General features: G+C 38.6%; 1 protein-coding gene across 2 annotated transcripts; it reads left to right on the forward strand.

Moving 5' to 3' along the window:
* ARMC1 (armadillo repeat containing 1) lies at positions 1-25,032 on the forward strand. 2 transcript variants are annotated; one of them, XM_005892951.3, is made up of 7 exons: positions 1-180; positions 5,184-5,405; positions 7,793-7,884; positions 16,389-16,578; positions 21,588-21,704; positions 21,791-21,865; positions 22,864-25,032. In XM_005892951.3, the coding sequence occupies exons 2-7, from the start codon at positions 5,223-5,225 to the stop codon at positions 23,053-23,055; spliced, it is 849 nt and encodes a 282-aa protein (XP_005893013.1). In that variant the 5' UTR covers positions 1-180; positions 5,184-5,222; the 3' UTR covers positions 23,056-25,032. The 2 variants fall into 2 exon arrangements, with proteins under 2 accessions (XP_005893013.1, XP_070238427.1); XM_070382326.1 differs by lacking the exons at positions 1-180; positions 16,389-16,578 and having other exon boundaries at positions 5,192-5,405.
* Positions 25,033-25,243: the final 211 nt, after the last annotated feature.

Genomic DNA, 25,243 nt, shown 5'->3' on the forward strand with positions numbered 1-25,243 from the left:
TGGGTCATGAGGGAGAGCCCGTAGAGCCTTTCCCCGCCAGCGTCCTCGCTTCTAGGCTTCAGAAGTCAGCTTGGTCGTTTGTCGTCGCTGACCCTGTCACGCGCCTCTGGGTTCCCCTACCTCATCGTCGATGTGGCCCTAATGGTGCGGCAGGCCGTGGATTCCTAGAGCGCTGGAGTGGTATGTAGTGTCTGGGGAAGGCAGACAAAGCGGTGGGGCCGGGAAGGCCGCAGAATGCGGGCCCCTGCACCCAGGCGGCGAATCTTCCGGGGCGGGGGTGCTCTGCCCACCTTCACATCAGTCAGGACCCAGCAGTGCGTCCCTTCAGGTTCTGTAAAGTGTCGTGCTCCCACGACACTTTCCCAGTGAAAATGATAGCTTTGTTCACTTCCTCTCCGTTTGCATGCCAATTTTTACAAACCCTAGTTTAATTATTATGACTATTTGACCGTAGCAGCATTAATGGGTGTCTTCGTCACTTCATCTCTCCAGGTAATTCTTTGGGAACTTTGCATTAGTTTTGTGCCCACGCTCGTCTATTAGGGGCAGAAAGAAGGAAGTGGTTGTGTTCGGCTTCATTCAGGCAAGCCCAGTGTTCATTTCTCTGTATTTAAAAAGCTGTTCTTGGGGGCACTTGTGCATACAAGCAGCTCCTTTCGTGTGTGTACCCTAACACTTGACCTTATAGAATCCCCACAGAATCAAATATTATTCTTGTTTGGTAATTGCTGGTACTCATCACCATGCGAAGTTCTTACTCTTTGAACCTGACGACCACTCAGGATTATTATGAGAGGAAGCTGAGGCTCAAAGGTAGTAACCCAGCCTCTCGAATAGTTAGTTAGGTGGTAACAGGCAAAGCCAGATCTGATGTCAATGTCTAGGTTATTAAAAAACAAACAAACTTAGCTGAATGTGGATTTAGGGTGTGGGTGTGTTTCTTCCACAGTTCTGTGTATTTATATTTAACTTTGCATATGAGAGTCAAATACATCGTCGAGTTGAGTGGTACACCTTGGCTGAAAGAAAAGACAGTCTTTCAGGCAGCTGCCTAGCTACAGGTGCTTCACATTATCACCTAATTCCTGTTTTTGTGTGTGTGTGTGTGTGTGGTTCCCTGACTAGAAGGATAGAACTGACCTGGGAGAAATACGGATCTCAGGCCTCACCCCACCTACTGAATTGGCTTTTTTAAACATGGGGATCAGAGTGCTTGTTAAAGTTTGGGGTGCATTCATTGTCTTATGATGATTTGTTTGTCCTAATTGAACAAAATGAGAGAAAGGAAAAGGTATGCCTTGTGCCATTTCCTACCTTTTCCTGGGCAGATCCTAATTTTTGCCATCTCTTTATCAGTGGACTGATACGGTTGAAAGTCTTAACTCTTCTGATTTTTTTGTTCATCTCAAAGGAACAGGGGAGGCTCACTGAAACTGAATCATTCCCACCGAGTGGTTCTCTAAGTACTCTTTAGATGAGAATGGAGGGTTCAGGTTCCAAGGCCAGTGTTGTACACCAAAGGCCATCACCCAGCATATTTGGTTCTTAAATGTGATTCCTGGACCTTTGGTCCAATGGTTGGTTCTGCAGTTTTGGTTTTTGGATGCGGTTTGTGCTGGTGACAGCACATAAAGCTCATTCCTAAGCTGATTTGTAAACAGGGATGTTCATGCTGTTGATAATAGAAGCACCTAAGAGGCAAACTCTTTAATCTTATGTGTATTCAGTCTATAGCTTTAAAAAAAAAAGAAATTATTTTTTAAATTGTTGAAGTAACTGTATTTTCATTTTGAGAAAACTATCTGCCAAGTACTATCCTGTTAAGGCCTTGTTTTCTCCGAGTCTTATATTTTGCATCTGCTTGCAAGCTTCAGAAATTTACCTTCTCAAATTTTTTTCTGGGGTATGATATTTTAAAATATGTTAAGAGTTAAAGATCCTTAGCACTGGTTTAAAGTTGCTTAGAAGTTATGCCAGTACTATTTTTTGAATAACTGTATTTTTTAAAATTGATTTTTGACTCATTGTAACTTAAAACCATTATTTTTGTTGAGCATTTAGAGTGTGCTTGAGTACTCTGAGCCTTTTAGTGTGTACTGTTATTTCACTTGGACAATATAGCATTTAAGAGCTGTTGTGATTAATTTTCATTTTACATATGAAGAAACTGAGACAAAGAGTTTAAGTGATCAGCCTAAAATCACATTTAACAATGGGTGGAGCCTGGGTATTGACTCACATAGAACCTTCAATTGGGTGTATAAACAGCTTTCTTGGGAGCAATATCTCTTGACCACCGCCCCTCCAGCCCCTGCTATGGCTTTACTCTATATCTTTGTGTATTTCAATACTTTCGAAGGCTATGGCTGTTTATTACTTTCCCTCTTCCCACCCTCGCCGGTCCCCAAATAACTTTAGTAGGCTTTCTGGAGTTATAGAATAATTTTGTTCCCAGCCCACCTCCTCCACTGGCATTGTTTTTGGAATTAGCATTAAACTAACTCATTAATTTGTGGTAAGTATTTACACCTTTATATTCCTCCTAATAAGAAATATACTGTGTAATTTGGTTAATGGAAATTCCTATTTTTAACTTTCTGGATCTGTGAAGATTATTCCTTGATATATTGTATTTTGGCTTGTATGTTTATCATGTTACGTTACCTAGAAATCTTGTTTACTTTTGTGGGGAAAAAAAAGGTATGCTGGGTTTCAAAGGAATGTATGGGAAGTGGAAAGACCTGACCAGTTTAGGAGATAGTTATTGTTCAGTTGCTCAGTCATATCCGACTCTGACCCCATGGACTGCAGCACACCAGGCTTGCCTGTCCTTCACTATCTCCCAGAGTTTGCTCAAACTCGTGTCCTTTGAGTCAGTGATACTATCCAACCATCTCATCCTCTGTCACCCCCTTCTCTTCCTGCCTTCAGTCTTTCCCAGCATCAGGGACTTTTGCAGTGATTTGGCTCTTGGTGGCCAAACTATAGGAGTTTCAGCTTCAGCAACAGTGCTTCCATTGAACATTCAGGATTGATTTTCCTTAGGATTGACTGGTTTGATCTCCATGTTGTCCAAGGGACTCTTGAGAGTCTTCTCTAGTGCCATAGTTCGAAAGCATCAATTCTTTGGCGCTTAGCCTACTTTATGGTTCAGTTTTCACATCCCTACATGACTACTGGAAAAACGATAGCTTTGACTAGATGTGCCTTTGTTGACCAAGTGATGTCTCTGTTTTTTAATACACTGTCTTGATTTGTTATAGATTTTCTCCCAAGGAGCAAGAGTCTTAATTTCATGGCTGCAGTCACTGTCCACAGTGAATTTGGAGCCCAAGAAAATAAAGTGTGTCTCTGTTTCCATTGTTTCCCTATCTGTTTGCCATGAAATGTTGGGACTGGATGGCATGATCTTAGTTTTTGAATGTTTTAAGCCAGCTTTTTCACTCTCTTCTTTCACCTTCATCAAGAAGCTCTTTTAGTTCCTCTTTGCTCTCTGCCATTAATATGGTACCATCTGCATATCTGAGGTTATTGATATTTCTCCAGGCAGTCCTGATTCCAGCTTGGTTTTCATCAAGCCGAGATAAGATTTTAGCTCAGTTCTATAAGTAGCTTTTGTCACCTGGGGCAAATTATTTAAATTCTCGGAGACTATTTCCTTATCTATCAAATGAATGACCTCACCTCAGATTCTGTTTCATTTTTCTTAGAATGGTCCACCCAGGGATGGACAGTTGTGCTTGGATTTGGTTCAGATTCACCCTAATCTCCCAGGGCTTCCCTTGGGGCTCAGCTGGTAAAGAATCTGCCTGCAATGCAGGAGCCCAGGGTTCAAAACTTGGGCTGGGAAGATCCCCTGGAGAAGGAAATGGCAACCCATTCCAGTATTCTTGCCTGGAGAATCCCATGGATGGAGGAGCCTGGCAGGCTACAGTCTATGGGGTCGAAAAGAGTTGGACACGACTGAGCGACTTTCACTTTGACTCTGATCTCCCAAATGGCACTGTTGTGAGGCACAGGGCAAGGTACCCTTCTTGGTTTCTATGTTTATGACCTTCTTTGACTCTCTTCTTTCCTTAGAGGATTTTATCTGCTGTAATCTTAGTAAGCTTGGTTTTGTTCACAGATGAATTAGAAAACAAGCTGTCAGCTAGCAGCTTTTCCCTGAGACACTTAGGCTCCAGTAGTATCCTAGAGGAAGAAAACACTGGCAGTGTTACACTTTGCGAAGTGTTTTCAGTTGCTGTTTTGTCTGACTCTTTGTGACCCCATGGACTGCAGCATGCCAGGGCCTGGAAAATCCCATGGGCGGAGGAGCCTTGTAGGCTGCAGTCCGTGGGGTCCCGAATAGTTGGACATGACTAAGCGACTTGACTTTCACTTTTCACTTTCATGCATTGGAGAAGGAAATGGCAACCCACTCCAGTGTTCTTGCCTGGAGAATCCCAGGGACGGGGGAGCCTGGTGGGCTGCCGTCTATGGGGTTGCACAGAGTCGGACACGACTGAAGTGACTTAGCAGCAGCAGCAGCAGGCTCCTCTGTCTGCAACTATCTCTCTGAGTTAGCTGAAATTCATGTCCATTGAGTTGGTGATGCCATCCAACTGGGTCATCTGCTGTCCCCTTCTTCTCTTGCTCCCAGTCTTTGCCAGCATCAGGGTCTTTTCCAATGAATCGGCTCTTCACATCAGGTGGCCAAAGTATTGGAGCTTTAGCATCAGCAGCTGTCCTTGCAGTGAATATTCAGGTTGATTTTCTTTAGGGTTGACTGGTTTGATCTCCTTGCAGTCCAAGGGACTCTCAAGAGTCTTCTCCAGCACCAGAGTTTGAAAGCATCAGTTCTTCGGTGCTCCTTGAGAAGTTAGCAAGGGTTATAAACTTGAACTGTAAAGATTTTATTGTGACTTTGATGTTAAAATATATATTGCTAAAAAAGAATTTATTGGAATCATGAAGATGATATATGTTCTTTAAACATTGTGCACATATAAATAACTTTTTTAAAGTTAGCCTGTCTTATGTTCATTTGACGGTTCCCAGACTGTGGAATTTCTAGTTCTTAAGTTTTTTGTATGGTTTAGATACATCTATTTCTTTCTGAAGGTGTTGTGATTCTCATGGTTTAATAAATGCTGTAAAACAGCTCAGTAGCCTGGAAATGATTTTTCCAACCATTTCTACAGAACTTCAGAAGATTTTTGTCCACGTGTATGGCATAGAAGATGAATTCGTCGTCCTCCACCATGAATGAGGAACCTGATGCTCTCTCTGTAGTTAACCAGCTCCGAGACCTAGCCGCAGATCCTTTAAACCGACGAGCCATTGTCCAGGATCAGGGATGTCTGCCCGGCCTTATTTTATTTATGGACCATCCCAACCCCCCTGTTGTCCACTCAGCTTTGCTCGTAAGTTGCCTACAGTAATTTTACTCTCAGTATATAATTTTGCAGTTAAAGAAAATTTGGAAAAATAGCAGATGACATGGTAAGAAGTTAAAAGTGTAGAGCAGATACTAGTGTGACTATATTTCTGTATGTGCAAACATGAATGTGTATAGTCCTCTTATACAAATGGTAAGATACAATATTGGTTTTACTCTGGGCACAAATGGTAGCATAGTACCTGCATGGAATGTTCTGCAACTTCCTTTTTTCAAGGAAGAGCAAGAAATCTTAAGGATTATATCAATACAGAAAGATACTCAAAGAGGCACTTATGTTTTGTTTTTGTTTTGTAACAACTTTAAGATTAAATCACAGACCTTGCAATTTACCTACTTAGAGTGTACAGTGTGGTGGGTTTTAGTGTATTCGTAGTTGCAGCCATCACCACAATTAATTCTAGAATGTTTTCATCTTGTTGGAAAGAAGCTCTACTCTTTCTCTATTGTTCCTCAGCCCCTACGCCCTTTCCCTAAACAGCCACGACTTTCTGTTGTTTTCTATTTGCAGATGTCTCTGGCAAAAGTGCGTATATATTTTCTATATAAATAGAATCATATAATATGTGGTCTTTGTGACTTGTTTCTTTCACTGAGCATAATGTTTTCAGGGTTCATCCACATTGTACTATGTGTCAATACTTCATTCTTTTTTTTTTTTTTTCAAGTTTTCCCATTTTTTAAAATCAGCTTTTGGCTGCACTGGTCTTTCTTTGCTGAGCATGGACTTTCTCTAGTTGCAGCAGGTGGGGGCTCCTCTCCAGTAGCAGGGTCTGGAGGGGAGTGCCAGAACTGCTGTCCCTGTAGAGTCGGGCACACCACCTTGCCAGGTGGATGTATTTACCAAATCAGAAACTCTGAATCTCCTTTTTCAGGACTTTTTATAGAGCTCAATTTCCATCCTCCCCCTACCTCCCAGATCATTGTGTGTGTGCTAAGTCGCCTCAGTTGTGTGACACAACTATAGACTATAGCCCACCAGGCTCCTCTGTCCATGGGATTCTCCAGGCAAGAATACTGGAATGGGTTGCCATGCCCTTCTCCAGGAGATCTTCCTGATCTAGGGATCAATCCCGTGTCTCTTATGCCTCCTGCATTGGCAGGCGGGTTCTTTACCACTAGTACCACCTGGGAAGCCCAGGTTGGTGGGTGGGGCTGAAAACTGCCACCCTCTAGTCATTTGGTCTTTCTAGTGACTAGTCCCAGCCTGAGGCCATCAAGGGGCCCCAGCTTCCCTTACTTCTTCCACATAAACTCAACCAAGTGTGGTCTAAGGATCTCCTCAAACTCCTGTTGGAAAATTCCAAGGCTTTTAGGAGCTCTGTGCCAGGAACTAGATAAAGACCAAAGGTATATTTTTAAATTATATTGTTCTACCCTAACCTCCCCAACTCTGCTCTCTGCCTGCCTAACTGGGCAAGACCACCGGCTTTCACTGGGCTCCCCTCCCCTAGTGCAAGTAAAAATCCAGGTAAAAGGAGTTATAGGAAAGATAGGAGATTGCAGTCAGAGCCAGGTTGCTGGGCTTGTGATTTCACGGATGGTACCATTCCTGGTGATGACCAGGCACTTTGGAGATGTTGTGGAGAGGACCGGTAGGAAATGTGAAGGTCAGTGGAGTGACAGGGCCCTTTTGGATGGTGTAGTCCACAGAGGTATTCCCCTGCGACTCAGGTACTGAACTCTGCAGCACATGATGAGAGAGGAGGAGGTCTGTAGAACAGCCCAGTCCCCCAAGAATCAGCACTTGAAGGAAATGTGCAAAAATGTACTTCAAATCTTAAGAGAGAAGCATCCTAGAAAAGTGAAATTCACAAAATAGAAATCTGTGAGAGTGAGTTCATGTTTGGCTTTTCAGTTAAAAGCAGAAAAAAAAAAAAAAGACATTTTAAAAGTGAATTATAAAGCTAGAAACCACCCATTCCATAAAGGGGGTTGTATGTTTTGTCCCTCTTGGTAGTTTCTTTTAATTAATATGTAAAAAGCACCTAGAGAAATGATGGCTACTGGGACTGCTTTCTGAAATTAATTAATGGAATTTAGTTCCTTGTATCTTTGTTAGGATGAAGTGAAAATAAAACCGGAACATCCTGATTTTGACCTTAAAGATAAGTTGGGAACTTTTGTTTCTAAGAGCAGATTCAGCTCCGTCAGCTCAGAATTATTTTTTTTCCCCTAGAGGACTGCTCTGATGATCACATTTAAAGAAGAGTTTCCAAACACTTCAAAACCAATTGCTTCTAAAAACAAAAACCTATTTTTCACTTTCTTTCCTCTTGCAGTCAGTGAGCACAGGGTTTCACTTTAAATTGTCCGGACATGTGAATTAACTTATTCCTGTTTTTGCTGTAGGCTCTTCGATACTTGGCAGAGTGCCGTGCCAACCGAGAAAAGATGAAAGGAGAGCTGGGAATGATGTTAAGCTTGCAAAATGTTATACAGAAGTAAGTACAGTAGGTAGTGTCTCCTAGGGGGGTAGAGAAGTGGATCGTGTTATTTTACTGAAATTGGTATTCTAAAATGAAGGCATAGCTTTGTAGGTTATGTGGGTTATATGTCAAAAACTGTTCTGATGGGCAGTGTTCTGTTTATTCTTAAACATGGATATTAACAGTAGTCCTTATGAAAATGCTTAGATTTTATTTAAAATGTTGATAACACATTGTGCTTATGAATATTGTTTCTTCTAAGAAGAGAAAATCCTACCTTGTATGAGGTTTTGTGAAATATTTATTGATTTGCTAGTAGAGCAACACAGTGACATTTGAAAATATTTGAAAATATGCAGTGTTATAGTACATAATTCTTCTGTTACTCCATCTAAGTCTTACTCAAAAGAACCTTGATCTGTATCATGACTGAAGGGGCTTTAGGTGAGATTTTCCTTAGCATCATTGAGAGGTCTCTTAGAGATTGAGAACCATTAAATCTTTTTTTTAACTTAATTAGCTGTACCAGGTCTTAGTTGTAGCATGTAAACTCTTCAGTTGTGATAATGTGAATGCTCTTGTTTGCAGCATATGAGATCTAGTTTCCTGACTAGGGATTGAACCCCAGCCCCCTGCACTGGGGTGTGGAGTCTTAGCCACTGGACCTCCAGAGAATTCTCAGAGCCATTTAATTTGAATTTTAGCAAATGGGTGTTTTTTTAAGTATACCTTTCATCTTACAAAGATTTTCATATTCATCATCTTATTTTGCTATTTGAAGTGTGTTAGATAAATTTTATGGGTAAGAAAATTACAGAGAGGTCAAGTTTTCTATCTGTAGGCCTTCAGCTGTGTTGCCTCTGGGGATGTCCGGTTCTCAGGCCTCACCGATTTCCTTGTAAAAGGATAGAAATTGAAGTGTTCTGATACTTCTACTGTGTCTGAAAGCAAAAAAACTATGTTTTCTGAGGCTTTATCTTAGTTTACTTTGTATCTTGATCTTACCTAAGACATGATCGTCTTTAAGATATAGTAGGTAACCATTTAATTTACTGGCTTTGAAAATTTGCAATTTCTTTGGCTTGAGCGTTCACAAAATTTCTGTAATGCTCACAAAATATCTATAATTCCCAAAGACTATTAAATTATATCTGTGGCGAATCTTCCAAACTGACTTCCAAGAAACTATTTTTTTTCTTAGTGTTCTTGGCTTCTAGATAAATTTTATTTTATTAATAGTTTTGTTTTTAATCGAGCTACACTGATAGGCCCCTTGATCTTTGATAATGACAAGTTAGAACCTGAAGGGTTTTTTTTTTTTAATCCAGGTGATCAGTTAGAAATAAATATTAGAAAATATTGACTGGGATTAATTTTATTAATCATTGCCCTTGATTTGAGGTCAGAGTGCTTGAGGATTCAGTGGGATATCTGTGTAGAAATGCTCTGTAAATTCTAAAGTGTTATATAAAATACGAGGTTGCATTATTCTTGTTCCTAGTGGGCTTTAATGCCATATAATTAATTATTTTTAACTGGCATACTCTTTGTGAAACAGTGAAAGGATTAAGTGTAATACGAATGCTTCTGTACGATTATTTTATTCACATAATGAACTTAAGATTGTGTATTCTTTTAACAGGTTTGTTTATTGAAGCTGAAAATACATGGTACAAATTTTAAAAATGTAAGAAATGAAAATTTCTGTTTATTAAAATATACTTCAAATTTGAATTTTAGAGCAAATTTTAGAGGCACCATAGATTTAACCTATAACAGTTTCTTAGCTTGGTTGGCTAAGGTTGTGATACATATATATGTATGTGTGTATATGTAAATGAGAGATCCATCTGTAACATAGTAGGGAGACTATTAGTGTATATATTTTTTATAAACATTTATTTGGCTTCATCGAGACTTAGTTTGTGGCCTGCAGGATCTTTAATGAACTCTTACTTGCAGAAAAATGGGATCTAGTTCCCTGGCCGGGGATCAGTATCTGGGAGTGCTGAGTCTTAGCCGCTGGACCACCAGGGAAGTCCCTACTAGTGTCTTTATAGGAGAAGAGTTGTGTCAGCTCAGGTCGTTACCTTGCAGTATCTTCTGGGAGGAGAAGCGGGCGACAGAGAATGAGATGGTTGGATGGCATCATCAACTGAATGGATGTGAGTTTGCGCAAACTTCGGGAGCTGATGAAGGACAGGGAAGTGTGCTGCAGTCCATGGAGTGGCAGAGTCAGATATGATTGAGCGACTAAACAACAACAAATCATCTGGGAGGGAGATCTTGAGATGGAGTTAGAACTGGAAGAGCTTACTATGAGATAGGGTCTGTAAAGATAGAAGGGAATGAAGAAGGATCGGACTGCTTTCTTTAGACTACAACACAGACCTGACCTCTGTTAAAGGGAAGTGAAGAGGAAACTGAATGGGACAAGGAGAGTGTCAGACTGCAGTGCAGATCTGACAGAAAACTCTGGAGGGAGGTGCAAAGCCAGGGTCACCCTGTAGATGAGTCTTGCACTGGGCAGAACTGGCCAGGCCCTAGTGCGCCCATTGCTTGGGTCTCCCCGGGAGGGATCAGGCCTTGGATTGTGTGGTGTGCCAGATCTCAGGGCCACTGTTACTGGCGGCTCTACCACTCTGCTTCGTACAGCCGAAGGGCAGGTTCCTTAAAGGGAGATCCAAGGTGTGTCTTCATGGTTGCTACAAGCTTTCAAAAAGCTTCTATTTTTAATACAAATAAAGTATACTTTTTTGGACAGGGTGGTGATCCTTGCTGGCTCCTTCAGTAGTAAAATGAAGGCACATTCATTGCATACTCCATTATAATTTGGTCCTCTTCCCCTCAAAAGTGGAAATACAATGTAATAATTTTTATATATGTTTTTCAGCTCCTTTGGCCAGTGGAGATCACAGATTTGAAGGTTGCCTTTTGGAGAAGGAAATGGCAACCCACTCTAGTACTCTTGCCTAGAAAATTCCATGGATGGAGGAGCCTGGTGGGCTACAGTCCATGGAGTCGCAAAGAGTCGGACACGACTGAGCGACTTCACTTCACTTTAAAGCTTTTTAAAAGTCACCTCTGTTTACTGAAATAATCATTTTAGAAGTTTATCAGTGAATGTTATCAGAAGGCTGATAAAACTGTGTGTTTTGGCCTGTCAGCATGTAAGGCTGTGAAGTATTAGAATCAGGTTTTGGTTCAGCATGTTTCACTGTGTTGTAAACTATCTCATGGCTTGGACATGATTTTCTCTTTTTTTAAAGAAATTGAATTGCTCTGGCTTTTTATTTTCTCATTTACTTTTTTCTTTTGGGTACTTGTGTTAAATATTCTTAAGAAATCAAAATGAAAAGGTTTTATCATATAGAGCAGGGTAAGTTTTATATATACATAATTATTTCTGTCCCAGGCTTTCCCTAGTTGTGGTGTGTGCAGGCTTCTCACTGTGGAGCACCAGCTCTAGGCATCGGAGCCTCAGTAGTTGCAGTCATGGGCTTGTGGGGCTGGTTGCTCCGAGGCATGTGGAATCTATTCAGAGCAGGGATTGAAACTGTGTCCCTTACATTGGCAGGTGGATTCTTAACCACTGGACCACCAGGGAAGCTCACTCTCCCATTCTTACCTAGATCATCTTGGTGAGCCATAGCACAGGAACACATATAATATAGATATCCTAATTGTTTTCAGTGATGTGGCTGCTCTGTGACATCCAGGCAGTCAGGGTGGAATTCAGATCAGTTTCTCTCTGTTGAGCAATACTGAGTTAGGAGGAGATTGAGCTGTGATTCTGTGAATCTGTGCAACTCAGGAAGCTGCAGAAGGATCTCCTCATATCCCAGTAAGACCCTGCAGAATAGAGATCTTTTGTGGCAAGCTGCTACTTCATAATTGACTGAAGAGGAATCCTCTCTTAAGTGATCAAAGTAAAAACCAGAAATCAGAAGAAGGTGGGGAGAGTAGAGGTTGTTCTTACCATGAGAATCAGGGAGGAATGTTTTATAAAATAGAGAAAATTATGCATCTTATAATTTCTGTCCTTTAATCACCAAATTATATTTTGCTACAGAATTTTGTGGAGATTTTAACATGTTACTCAAAAGCAGGTTTGACTTGTGTTTAGGTCACTTTGGTGCTTAGAGATCAGCAGTTGGATTGACTTCAGTCATTGTTGTGTTCAGTTCTTCAGTTGTGAAGAGAATTTTAAGTTCTCTGTCACTCAAAATGAATCTGGTATTGTGTTCTAATTTTAATTCTCCATAAATGAAAGCTCAATTGTTAGTGGTTAGAACTTGTTTACATTTTATTTTTATTTTTTTAATTAAAAAATCGTTTTTACATTTTATTTTTAACCCTGAATCTCTGTGAAGAAAATTTTCAGAATATCAGTTTAGGGGAACATCTAAATTCCGTTTAAAACATTTGTTAATTAGTATTTCAGGAGTAATACTTCTTCTGATAGAAGATGCATTTTATAAAAGCATGTGTGAATATCTCACATGAAATATGCTATAAGTAAGTCACTTTAATAAAATGTGGCATTTCAACTTCATAGTATCTCATTTCATCTGGAGAACTTCCTAAAATTCTAGATTTTGAAACAGTGCCATAGTAATGGTGGACTGTCCTTGCTAAAATCTTGGATGAAAAATATATGCTTCATTTCTTTATGCTTTTTCTTTTGTTTTCTTTCTTTTTTTAATATGATTTAAAAAATCATATTTTTTTGTTTTTTTTTTGCTAAAATTTTAGCTAAAATTTTGCTAAAATCTTGGATGAAAAATATATATGCTTCATTTCTTTATGCTTTTTCTTTTGTTTTCTTTCTTTTTTTAATATGATTTAAAAAATCAATTAAATGGGGAGGGAGGAGGGAGAAGGGTTCAGAATGGGGAACACATGAGAAATAAAGGAATAAAAAATTAAAAAAAAAATCAATTAAAAAAAATTGAACAGGACAGTTGAACGAGATTCATGGTTCACTTTTTGTTTTCTTGTGATTTTTGAAAATGCTATTGCATTTTGCCTTGATTTTTATGTTACTTGTATAGAACAGAGGTTGGCAAATTTTTCCTAAAAAAAGAAAAACAAACCAGATAGTGGTTATTTTAGGCTTCGTTGGGCTCACAGTCTGTGTTGAGGTACTCACCTCTGCCCTTGTGAGTCAAAACAGCCAGAGATGATACATAAATGATGGGCTGTTGCCTTAGGGTTGTAGTTTTCCTGCCTTTGGACTTCATTGTTAATAAACAGAGCTGTTGACTTTCTTCTTAGAAGCCTTAATTTAGGATTGTTTCTGCATCGAAATAAGATAGAGGATGGTTTTCTGAGTTGCATGAATATTACAAGAACACTTTTTCTTAGTGAGCAACCCAGGAAAAAAACAGTAAAACCAACTCCTAAAGGAAAAGTTGTGAAGTTTTTCCAAAGATGATAGCAAGCCTTCTAATACTGAAATAGTATTTTCATTGCTTTCATGAAGTGTATGAAAGTCTTATCTGGCTTTTATAGGTAATATAAAATGTTATTTGCAGCATCAAATCATCTGAATTGCTGTTTATGATCAATAAGGAAATATATCCAAAATGAACATTATTTTTGATATATAATAGAGATCAGAGTTCACCTTTCAGTGTTTTATGAGTAACATTTTGAGTGTTTTCAATATAGATAACTGTTTAGAAAAAGTGGTGAAGGATCAGTATATTTCATTATGGAATAGTAGATTACTGAGAGCAGAATTCCAATTATTTGAAGAGTTTTTCAAGATGGTCTTTTTCTTGGATGTCAGATTTTAAAGACTGAAGAACTAAACCCAGGGCATTAATCAGCTCTTTCAGTTTTCACTTGTCTAAAAGATTATGGCAATTAATACTTGTTTAATTATACAGTCTTTCTTACATTTATGGCCAAATGTACCACATAAATCTAGACTTCTTGTACTTGAATGTTTTAAATCATAGTATTTGAATAGTAATTTTTTTTTAAAGACTAAATTACTTACTTCCAAATCTGTAGATGATCTTGACTTCTTTCTGGTTTTAAAAGCATTTTTTAAAAATAAGGGGAAAAAAGGAAATTATTTATAATTTATTGAACAGCAACATACATATAGATATTTGTGATACTTTATATACTGCCCAGATCAAGAAGTAACTTAATTTTTACTTCATTTTTGCTTATATACTTTTGCAGAGTTCATTTTGCCTAAGACAAAATTTTACTCTGTTTTAAGAGTGTCTCTTAAACTGTGTCTCTTGAGACTGTGTCTGAAGAAACAGTCTATATAACTGTTTTATAGGAAGCGCAGCAATAAAATTAGTCCTATGAGGTATACTTTTAACATGCTTTAAAACAAAGTGAGACCATCATGTGGATTTTACCATATTATTCTTTTAAAATCTTTTGCTTTTAAGTAGATAGGAATTGAAAAATCTTCCAGAAAGGAATTTATTACTGTATGAAAATGATGAAACTTGGAACTGTGAAATAAAGGAAGTTAAAAATAGTGGTGGTGGGAGTATTTATTTTATATCAGCTTCTCAAAGGGGTTAGTAGACCCATTTGTTTAAGAACTAGTGCTATCTAGTTCTAGTTCCTATTCTGCAGAACAGAAAGATAATAATTTGATATTAGTCTTTTAAAGGTTTGGTCACTACTGGTTGGTTAGGAAGCACATAAAAAAGTTCTAGAATAGTGTGTGTTTAAAAAGTTTTATGAGAAACATCATTAGATAATCTATTACATGTCATGATGATTCTTTTATTTGATGTAAATGTGTTAAAAACAGTATTCATAGTACAGAGGAAAGACTTTTTAAAAAATTTTTTTAATTCATGGTGCTTCTTACCCATGTCCTTGTACTTTTTACAACTTCTGGTTGGCTGGTATTCAGAATACCTCACAACTGCAGTGACCTGTGAAACAGCTATCAGAAAAGTGCTGAGACATCTCCTAAAAAAAGTCCTGAGACATGTCCTAAAAAAATAGTCCTTTTGATAGTTTCCTGGAATACAAAGCCAAAATCATTCAAGGTAATTGATCTCTGTGGTCAACAGTAGCCCAGAAAAACCCTTGGTATGGTAAGTTGGGGGCCCAGAAAACTGCCAGAGAAGCACCCCAGGAGTTGATGGTCTGTGTAGCTGGAGTGTGTACAGTCTGAATATCAGGGATGAAGTATTCCCGCTCATCCAGTAAACAGATTATGCAGAATTTTGTTAGGCTCTGTGGAAGGGATGGAGAGAATATATCCCTATTCTTGAAGAGAAATGGAAAATTTTGATCAGTAGTGTTAAGTACAAGCATAGTACTTTGAATGCAGAGGAATGAATATGGGTGTTCGGGTGAAGAGGCTTCACAAAGAAGACTGTGGTTGAGCTGAGCCTTCAAGGATACAGTCAAGGTGAAGCTTTTCTGGCTGATGTTGGTAAAGCTGAAAGGGGACAGATTGTAAAATCCTTGGGATGCATGTTACAGGGTTTGAAGTCAAGTGAAATGAAAGTTGCTCAGTTGTGTCCGAGTCTTTGTGACCCCATGGTCTATATATAGTCCATGGAATTCTCCAAGCCATAATACTGAAGTGGGTAGCCTTTCCCTTCTCCAGGGGATCTTCCCAACCCAGGGATCGAACCCAGGTCTCCTGCATTACAGGTGGATTCTTCACCAGCTGAGCCACAAGGGAAGACCCCGTAATTGCCCAGGTATAGGTGAAATGAGGATTATTTTCTTAGTTATGTGTACTTATTGTTTATTCAATTAAACTAATAAGAACCATTAAACCTGTGCTTCCAGTTACGGTAACCACTTGCAATGTGTGGCTATTTAATTAAAAGTAAATAAAATTGTTTAGTTTTGCTTGCCACATTTCAAGTCCTCAGTAACCACAAGTGGTGAGTGGACATTTCTATCAATGTCAAAAGTTTTGTTGGACAGAACGGCACTAGGCATTTATGTGAGGAACCATAGTAGGATTGAAAATTTTATGAAAACTATTGCCTGAGTTGTGGTTTAACGATACGTACTTGCTTTGTAAAAGGTACATAAAAACGTAAATTGAGAAATGGTGTTTGTTTTTACTCACAATCCCTGTATTGAAATAACTAATATAAATGATCCTCTCCTATTTTGCTTTTTCCTTTTGGATTTTTATGTGTTATATTTTTTTGGAAGTTAAACTGAGTGTTGAATGTTAGTGTTAATCCAGGGACATGTTATATCCTGATTTTTTTTAGTTGATTTCCTATTTAATTAATGATTTCTTTAAATGTGCTTTTATACCACTGTAGTGATGAGTTTTAAATATTGATGAACCATGGGTTTAAATTGAAACTAGAAGACTATTATAGACTAGATGCTTTTTCTGCATTACTGATTATTCTGGGATTCACCAGTATTTCTTTCAGATTGAACAAAGCATCAGAATGAAGAAAACAGGGTTTTGCAAAGTTAAGGAATAAAATTACAGAATCAGTAGAAGTGACAAGACTACTTTGCCAATTTACATGTTTCTTTTCAAGGTCTACAACTCCAGGGGAAACAAAACTGCTAGCCTCTGAAATCTATGACATTCTTCAATCTTCCAATATGGCAGATGGGGATAGTTTCAATGAAATGAATTCACGTCGAAGGAAAGCTCAGTTTTTTCTGGGAACTACAAACAAACGTGCCAAAACAGTGGTTTTGCATATAGATGGTCTTGATGATACGGTAAGAATTGTATAAACACATGATTCATAACATGGGAGAGAGAACTCATGTTAACTGGTTACCTCAGTATCACCTGCTAACAATCTTCAAGAATAAGTCCCAATACCAGTATTTTATTCTGAAAATGAGGGGCATTTTATGCTTAAGGGGTCAATTAATCAAATATGTATACCCTAAGAATATGACTTCAAAATACGTGAAGCAAAAACTGACAAAAATGCAAGGAGAAATAACCAAGCTCCAACTAGAGCTGGAGATTTGAATACTACTCCCCCAATGAATAAAACAAGTATACAGAGAATCATTAGGAACATTCAGTTCAGTTGCTCAGTCGTGTCTGACTCTTTGTGACCCCGTGACAGCACGCCAGGCCTCCCTGTCCATCACCAACTCCCAGAGTTCACTCAGACTCATGTCCATCGAGTCAGTGATGCCATCCAGCCATCTCATCCTCTGTCGTCCCCTTCTCCTCCTGCCCCCAATCCCTCCCAGCATCAGAGTCTTTTCCAGTGAGTCAACTCTTCTCATGAGGTGGCCAAAGTGCTGGCGTTTCAGCTGTAGCATCATTTCCTTCCAAATAACACCTAGGGCTGATCTCCTTTAGAATGGACTGGTTGGATCTCCTTGCAGTCCAAGGGACTCTCAAGAGTCTTCTCCAACACCACAGTTCAAAAGCATCAATTCTTCAGTGCTCAGCTTTCTTCACAGTCCAACTCTCATATCCATACATGACCACAGGAAAAACCATAGCCTTGACTAGACGGACCTTTGTTGGCAAAGTAATGTTTCTGTTTTTCAATATGCTATCTAGGTTGGACATAACCTTCCTTCCAAGGAGTAAACGTCTTTTAATTTCATGACTGCAGTCACCATCTGCAGTGATTTTGGAGCCCAAAAAAATAAAGTCTGACACTGTTTCCACTGTTTCCTCTGTTTCCCCATCTATTTGCCATGAAGTGATGGGACCAGATGCCGTGATCTTAGTTTTCTGAATGTTGAGCTTTAAGCCAACTTTTTCAGTCTCCTCTTTCACTTTCATCAAGAGGCTTTTGAGTTCCTCTTCACTTTCTGCCATAAGGGTGGTGTCATCTGCATATCTGAGGTTATTGATACTTCTCCCGGCAACCTTGATTCCAGCTTGTGCTTCATCCAGCCCAGTGTTTCTCATGATGTACTCTGCATATAAGTTAAATAAGCAGGGTGACAGTATACAGCCTTGATGTTCTCCTTTTCCTATTTGGAACCAGTCTGTTCCATGTCCAGTTCTAACTGTTGCTTCCTGACCTGCATATAGGTTTCTCAAGAGGCAGGTCAGGTGGTCTGGTATTCCCATCTCTTTCAGAATTTTCTACAGTTTATTGTGATCCACACAGTGAAAGTCTTTGGCATAGTCAATAAAGCAGAAATAGATGTTTTTCTGGAACTCTTGGTTTTTCCATGATCCAGTGGATGTTGGCAATTTTATCTCTGGTTCCTCTGCCTTTTCTAAAACCAGCTTGAACATCTGGAAGTTCACAGTTCACGTATTGCTGGAGCCTGGCTTGGAGAATTTTGAGCATTACTTTAGTAGTGTGTGAGATGAATGCATTTAGGAACATAGAAGACTCAGCTCTAACAACCAACTTAACCTAATTGATATTTATAGAAAACCCTACTCAGCAGCAAGATAGTATTTCTTCTTTTCATGTGCACATGAAACAGTGATGAAAACAGTTCATATTGTGTCCCCTAAAACAAGTCTTAAAAGAATTAGAACCAAGCAAAGTATATTCCTTGCTCACAACGAAAAGCAAGTTAGAAATCAATCACAGGAAGATATCTGGAAAATCCCCCAAATATTTTAGAAATTTAACATGTTTCTAAAATAATCCATGGATCAATGAATAAATGAAAGGAGAAACTTGGAAGTATTTTGAACTAAATAAAAATGCAAATGCAGTGTCAGAATTTGAGGGAAGCAGCTAAAGCAGAGTTTAGAAAGGAAATCATTAGCACCAGATGAATATTATATACAAAAAGGAAAAGGCCTCAGTGACTGAAGCTTCTACCTTAAGAAGCTAGAAAAAGAGCAAAGTAAATCCAAAGTAAGCAGAAGAAACAAAAAAAGCAGAAATCAGTGAAGTGGAAAACCACAGAGAAAAATTGGTGAAACCAAAAGCTGATCTTAGACATGATCAATTAAATTGATAAACCTCATTTCTTATCATGAATAAGAGAGGTCACAAATTTATCAATGTCAGAAGTGAAGGAACATTGCTATAGATCCTTTAATATAGACATTGAAAGGAAAATAAGTGAATATTTTGAATAACTTTGTCAATAAATTTGATAATACAGATGAAACAGGAAGATTTCTTGAAAGACGGATTGCCAAAGCTCACTTAAAAAGAGATGGATAACCTAAATGAATAGCTCTGTGTCTATCAAAGAAATTGACTTTGCAGTTAAAAACCTTCCTATAAAGACATTCTGGTCTCAATGTCTTCATTGGTGAATTCTATTAATACCAGACGTTTAAGGAAAAAGTAATACTAGTTATACAGTTTTTTAAAGTACTGTATAGTAGTTGTACACTGTTGATTTTTCTCAACTCTTTCTACCTTGTCGGCTTTTAATATTAGGTGCTCAAGGTTGAATTGTAGTGTGTATCTTCTATTTGTGTCTATTTTTCACATGGACAGGCACTCTGTAGTTGGACCTTGCTTTTTAAATTTTAATTCTAAAAATTTCTACCTTTGATCAGGAGTGCTGGGGTCATTCACCATTCATATGATTATTGATGTGTGTTTGTGTGTGTGTTAATCGCTTCAGTCACCTCAGTCGTATCCAACTGTTTGCACCCCTTTGGACTGTAGCCTGCCAGCTCCTCTGTCCGTGGGATTCTCCAGACAAGAATACTGGAGTGAGTTGCCATGCCCTCCTCCAGGGGATCTTCCCGACCCAGGGATTGAACCGATGTCTCTTCGGTCTCCTGCATTGGCAGGCAGGTTCTTTACCACTAGTGCCACCTAGGAAGCCTGATTATTGCCGTTAGCACTCACTCCTCCTGGCCCCTGGTAACCACTGATCTACTTCTGTGTCTATGGATTTTCCTTTCCTGGACATTTCATGTAAGTGGAATGATACAGGATGTGGCCTTTCATGTCACGCTTTCTGTTAGCGTGATGTCGTCAGGGTTCATCCCTGTTGTATCGTGTCAGTGCATCATTCCTCTTTATAATATTGCATTGTAAGGGTATATGGCATTTTGTTTATTAATTCATCAATTGATGGAAATTTGGCTTATTTCCACCTTTTGTCTTTGTGAATAATTCTGCTGTGAACGTTCATGTACGAGTTCTTGTGTCAATAAATGTTTTCAATTCTCTTGGGTATGTTCCTAAGGGTAGAATTGCTGGATAATATGGGAGCTTTATGTTTAGCTTTTTGAGCAACTGCCAGACTGTTTTCCACGATGGCTGCTCCATTTTACACTCTCTCATCAGCAATGTATGAGCAATCCAGTTTCTCCACATCCTTGCCAACATTTATTTTCCATTGTTAAAAAAAAGCTATTCCAAAGGGTGTGAAGTGGTATTTTATTGTGCTTTTGATTTGCATTTCCCTAATAACAATGGTGCTATCTTTTCGTGTGCCTATTCGCTGTTTTTAGTGGTTGACTATACCACTAAGTAGTGTTTAGTGTTTATTGTGTGCATCTTTATCATAGATTTTCTCTTTTGGAAAAATGTTCATTCTCTGCCCAATTTTTAAAAAAAATTTGTCTTTCTATTTTTGAGTTCTGTTAATATCATGTATTATTATATCAGGTTTATTTTTGTATATTGAACCAACACTCTTCATTCCTAATTGAATGAAGTTCCTATTTGGTCATGGTGCAAAATCTTTAATATGGTTCTAGAATCAGGTTGCTGGTGTTTTGTTGAGGTATTTTGCATCTGATTTCATAGAGGATATTGGTTTGTAGTCTTTTTTTTTTCCTATGTGCTGTCTTTGTCTGGTTTTGGTATCAGTGTTATCCTGGCTTCATAAAATGAGTTGGGAAATGTCTGGTTGTGAAGGGTTGGTGTTGATCTTTAAACATTTGGTAGAATTCACCAGTAAAGCCATATGGTTCTGGGCTTTTCTTTGTGGAAAATGTTCTGATTATAAATTCAGTCTCTTTAATTGTTCTGTAGTCCATTCATATTTTCTTGTCACTTTACAGTTTTTTTTTTTAGATTTTTAAGGAATCTATCGTTTTGTTGAGGTTATCTAATGTGTTAGGCATACAGTTGTTCATAGTGTTTACATATCCTTTTTTTGGTAAAGTTGGTCATAATTTATCCTCTTTTATTCCTGTTTTTAGTAATTTGAGTCTTCTTTCTTTTCTTGGTCAGTCTAGCTAAAGTTTTATCAAGCTTTGTTGCTCTTTCTGAAGAACCAACTTGTGATTTCATTGATTTTTCTCTCTCTCCCCTCCCATTCTCTCTTTTTTCCCCTACTCTAATCTTTATATTTCTTTCCTCTGTTTGCTTTGGGTTTAATTTGCTCTTCTCTTGTTTCCTAGAATGGAATATTAAGTAATTGGTTTGCGATTTTGTTTTATTTTAATGTCATTATTATAGCTATAAATTTCCCTCTAGGCACTACTACTGTCTCTGCATCCCGTCAGATTTGGTATGTGGTGTTTCATATTACTGATCTGAAAGTATTTCCTAATTTATTTGGTGATTACTTGTTTGACCCATTGGTTATTTAGGAGTTTAATTTCCATATATTTCTGAATTTTTCAAATTTCCTTCTGTTAAGGCCCATGTCTACCCCTTCTGCAAAGACCCTCAAGTTTTCCTAAACTTAACTAAAATACCACCCTATATGTGCCTTCAAATATGCGACTGTAGAATTGAAATAGGGATGTTTACTTTCCCTGTTCCTTCCTTTCCCCCCAGAGTTAATAGTTTATTGTTTGGTTTATTGCCATTCATTATTTTGCACATTTTAATAACAGTTTGCCTTTACTTTTTCAGTCCCGGAGAAACCTGTGTGAAGAGGCCTTGTTAAAAATTAAAGGCGTTATTAGCTTTACTTTTCAAATGGCTGTTCAGAGATGTGTGGTGCGAATCCGTTCAGATCTTAAAGCAGAGGTTGGTATCTCAAATGGCTAAATACGCTTGAGGTTATGGGTAAACACATCCATGTTCAAAAGTGTTGTCTTTTTATTCTGGCCTAGGCTTTGGCATCAGCAATAGCATCAACCAAGGTTATGAAGGCTCAGCAAGTTGTGAAGAGTGAAAGTGGAGAAGAGGTAAAAGCTCTGTTTAGTTTGCTTTCTGCTTGACTCTTTCTCGACTATTCCTTGGGGCTGGCAGATGGCTAGTATTTCTAGACAAATAGCTGCTGAGCATGTAGGAATGTGGCAGAGTCAGATTATCTTGGTGTTTCTTGGTTCACAGTTAATACTTCTAGAAATATGGAGAGATATTTTGTAGATTTCAGACTATTCTTGATGTCAGTGGAGGTGTCTTGATGATTGTATGTGGAAGGAAAGGATGTGTGGTTTCTTTGCATTGGTTTTTATTTTTTATTTATTTTTTTGCATTGGTTTTTAAATACTTTCTAAACTTAATTGATTTTGCCAATCTAAGAACATTAAGATCCAGTCCCATCATTGGGCAAGTATATACAGTGAAAATCTTTGCCTCTTGCTACTTTTCACTAGCTTTGTGATAAGGGAAAAGATTCTTTAGTTCACTTGAGTTCCCAAAAAAAGGAGGTTCATTGACCCTTTAGGGGCCCACTGCAGCCAGATACTTGTTTTTGTCATCTTGAAATTGACAGAAGTGTTAATCACTCAGTCGTGTCTGACTCTTTGCAACCCCATGAACTGTATAGCCCCCCAGGCTCCTCTGTCCATGGGATTCTCCAGGAAGGAATACTGGAGTGGGTAGGCATTCCCTTTTCCAGGGGATTTTCCCAACCCAGGGATCGAACCCGAGTCTCCTGCATCTCCTGCACTGCAGGCAGATTCTTTACCATCTCAGACACCACAGAAGTTGAATATTTATTCCTGGAGCCTCAGGAGAAAAGCGTGAGGATTTTCATTTGCAGTTCTTCCTTCTGTGCCTACATAGTGCTCTTTAATTGGACTTACCTTCAGACAAGAAGAAGATACTTTTTAAAGGAATGTATCCTCTGAGAATATGGTGATGAGAGCGAGAAGTAAAGTTGACTTACAGTGTGTGACATGCACTTCCATCAGTTAGGTCGATTTTGTAATAACTCTTCATGTGTTCTCTGTATCAGATGCTGGTCCCATTCCAGGACACGCCTGTGGAGGTAGAACAGAACACGGAGCTGCCTGACTACCTGCCTGAGGATGAGAGTCCCACGAAGGAGCAGGACAAGGCGGTGTCCCGGGTGGGCTCCCACCCGGAGGGTGGAGCTAGCTGGCTGAGCACAGCTGCAAACTTTTTATCCAGGTCATTCTACTGGTGACTTCCCTTTGGGGCTTAAGGACTGTATAAGCGAACAAGGGGCCAGTTTTCCATCGTCGTGGTGAACTGTCAAGTGCAATTTGCAATAAGTTATCATGAAAAGTTTCTAGATCCCATGATTGAGAATGCTGCATTTTACATTCTACTGGACATTTTACCCCACTAAGTGGTAAAAGGGACAGAGGCGACAGGTGGAATTGCTTTGTTGATGAAGGTATTTTGGTTTTATTGTCCTTTGTTTAATTGCCTCACTTCTTTAAAAAAAAAAAGGGTCCACTGTTAAACCAAACATGTATTTGTGCAGCTTTACATTTTATTTGACACGAAGCACGTGATTAGGAAAACTCGTTTTCTCAAGCTTCAGGACCTAGAAGAGAATTTTTTTTTCTTTTTAGCTCAAGTTGTGCATGAAGTACTGAACACTTTTCTCTGCCTTTTCTCTTGAAAGATACTTGCTTTGGTACTCTTCACTGAAAGTGGAAAGCATTTCTCGTTACTCCCCTTTTGTGCCTTTTTTTAATTTTGCCAACCATGTTTATGGACAAGACGTTACCAATGACATTTTGTGAATCAAAACGTATTCTTTGGAACGTAGCAGTCCCCCTAAGACTACAACTCTGAAAACTTTGCAGTCTTACTTGTTAGAAGTTTTTAAAGGTTAACACAAAATCAGTCAAGGGAACATGTGTATCAGCAAAGTGTTAGTGGAGACTATTTGGGACCAAATGTGGTTCTAGTTGAGTACTTCCTGTTCAGTCTGGTTTATATCAGCTCTTGAGAATGATGTCCACCCTAATATTGGGAGTGACTATGAATGGTTTCTAGGCCTTACTTTGTGATTACACACTATCCCCTCCTAGGGGGAAAAAATTAGCGAAGAACTGACAGACTTGAAAAAAGAAAAATGGAATGCCTATAATGCCATAGTGCTACTTGGTAGAGTCCAACTTAAAACTTGTTTGGCAGATGCCTGTTCAGTAGGTGTGTCCTTATATTGCCTTTTGTGAGCTTATTATGAACACGTAGTTTCTATTGAATGAAAAGACTCCAGTTACTGCTTATAAAGAAATAAAGCCAGCATTTGTCTGTCCACTAGGTTCTTATGTTCAGCCAGGAAAAAAAAAAAAAACAGCACTTCAGTGAAGATAAGATAAATAAATACAAATATATATACATATATATATTTTTGGTAGATAAGAGCTAATTACATATATGTAACGCTTTAATAAATTTCTGAAAATACTTGGCAACTAAAAATTTTCTTTGGGAAAACCCACTGACTCCAGATAAATTTTAATGCTAAATGATTAAAAACTGAAGGAGGAATAGGAGGAAACTGAAACTTTTTTTCGTCCACGTTATAGAGCTGCTATTTTATTACTTGGAGAATGTGGTGTGAAAATTGGACCCTGGAGGGTGTCCTTGCATTTTCATTGCTTCTCTTTCAGAGAAAAAACTAAAAGCGTCCAGTGTCACTGGAGAAAAAATTGTAAAATAGTTCACCAACAAGAATCTTGAGTTTAGGGATATTGTGACCTTATGGAGGGAGCGGTGCTGAGGGTGTGGAGAGTGATTACTCTTTTCATCTGGGCTCTGAGTTCAGGTGATGCACACAACTGAACATATAAGCTTTCAGGGCATGTGTTGCTCTAAATGCATATTACATCTTGCTGCCAGACCAGATGTGTTCAAAACAAAACAAAACAAAACAACAAAACCACCTCCTTTCTATAGCCATTGAAACAAAGTTTACTGTTCTAACCAGTTTGTATTTTATTTTGCATTGCCACACATCTGCTTATTTAAGAAACAACATCCCTTCGGTAGTAATGGTTCAGCACAAGTAGGTATTACAGCTTGATGTGTGTGTTCTAATTCCCAGTGTTCTTTGATTCCAGGTCTTATAGAGCAGTTAAGGCAACTGTAATGGCATTTTTTGGAAATATATTGTAAAATAATAAAAGGTGATAAAATTGAATGGATGTTGCATTCGTGTGGTATAAGCATTACTGATTACTCCAAAGCCTGTTTGTATTCACAATGCCTGGCACCTTCTCCTAGCACTCTGCAGGTGTGTTACCTGACTAATTCCCGGGCATCTTCCATTCATCTCCTTTTCAGCAGCACACCTGCCTTTTCCTGCATTTGGATCAGTGCTCCTGTCATATATGCATTGTAGCGTGTGTCAC

Source organism: Bos mutus, chromosome 14 (assembly GCF_027580195.1).
Source record: "Bos mutus isolate GX-2022 chromosome 14, NWIPB_WYAK_1.1, whole genome shotgun sequence".
NCBI classification, from domain to species: Eukaryota; Metazoa; Chordata; class Mammalia; order Artiodactyla; family Bovidae; genus Bos; species Bos mutus.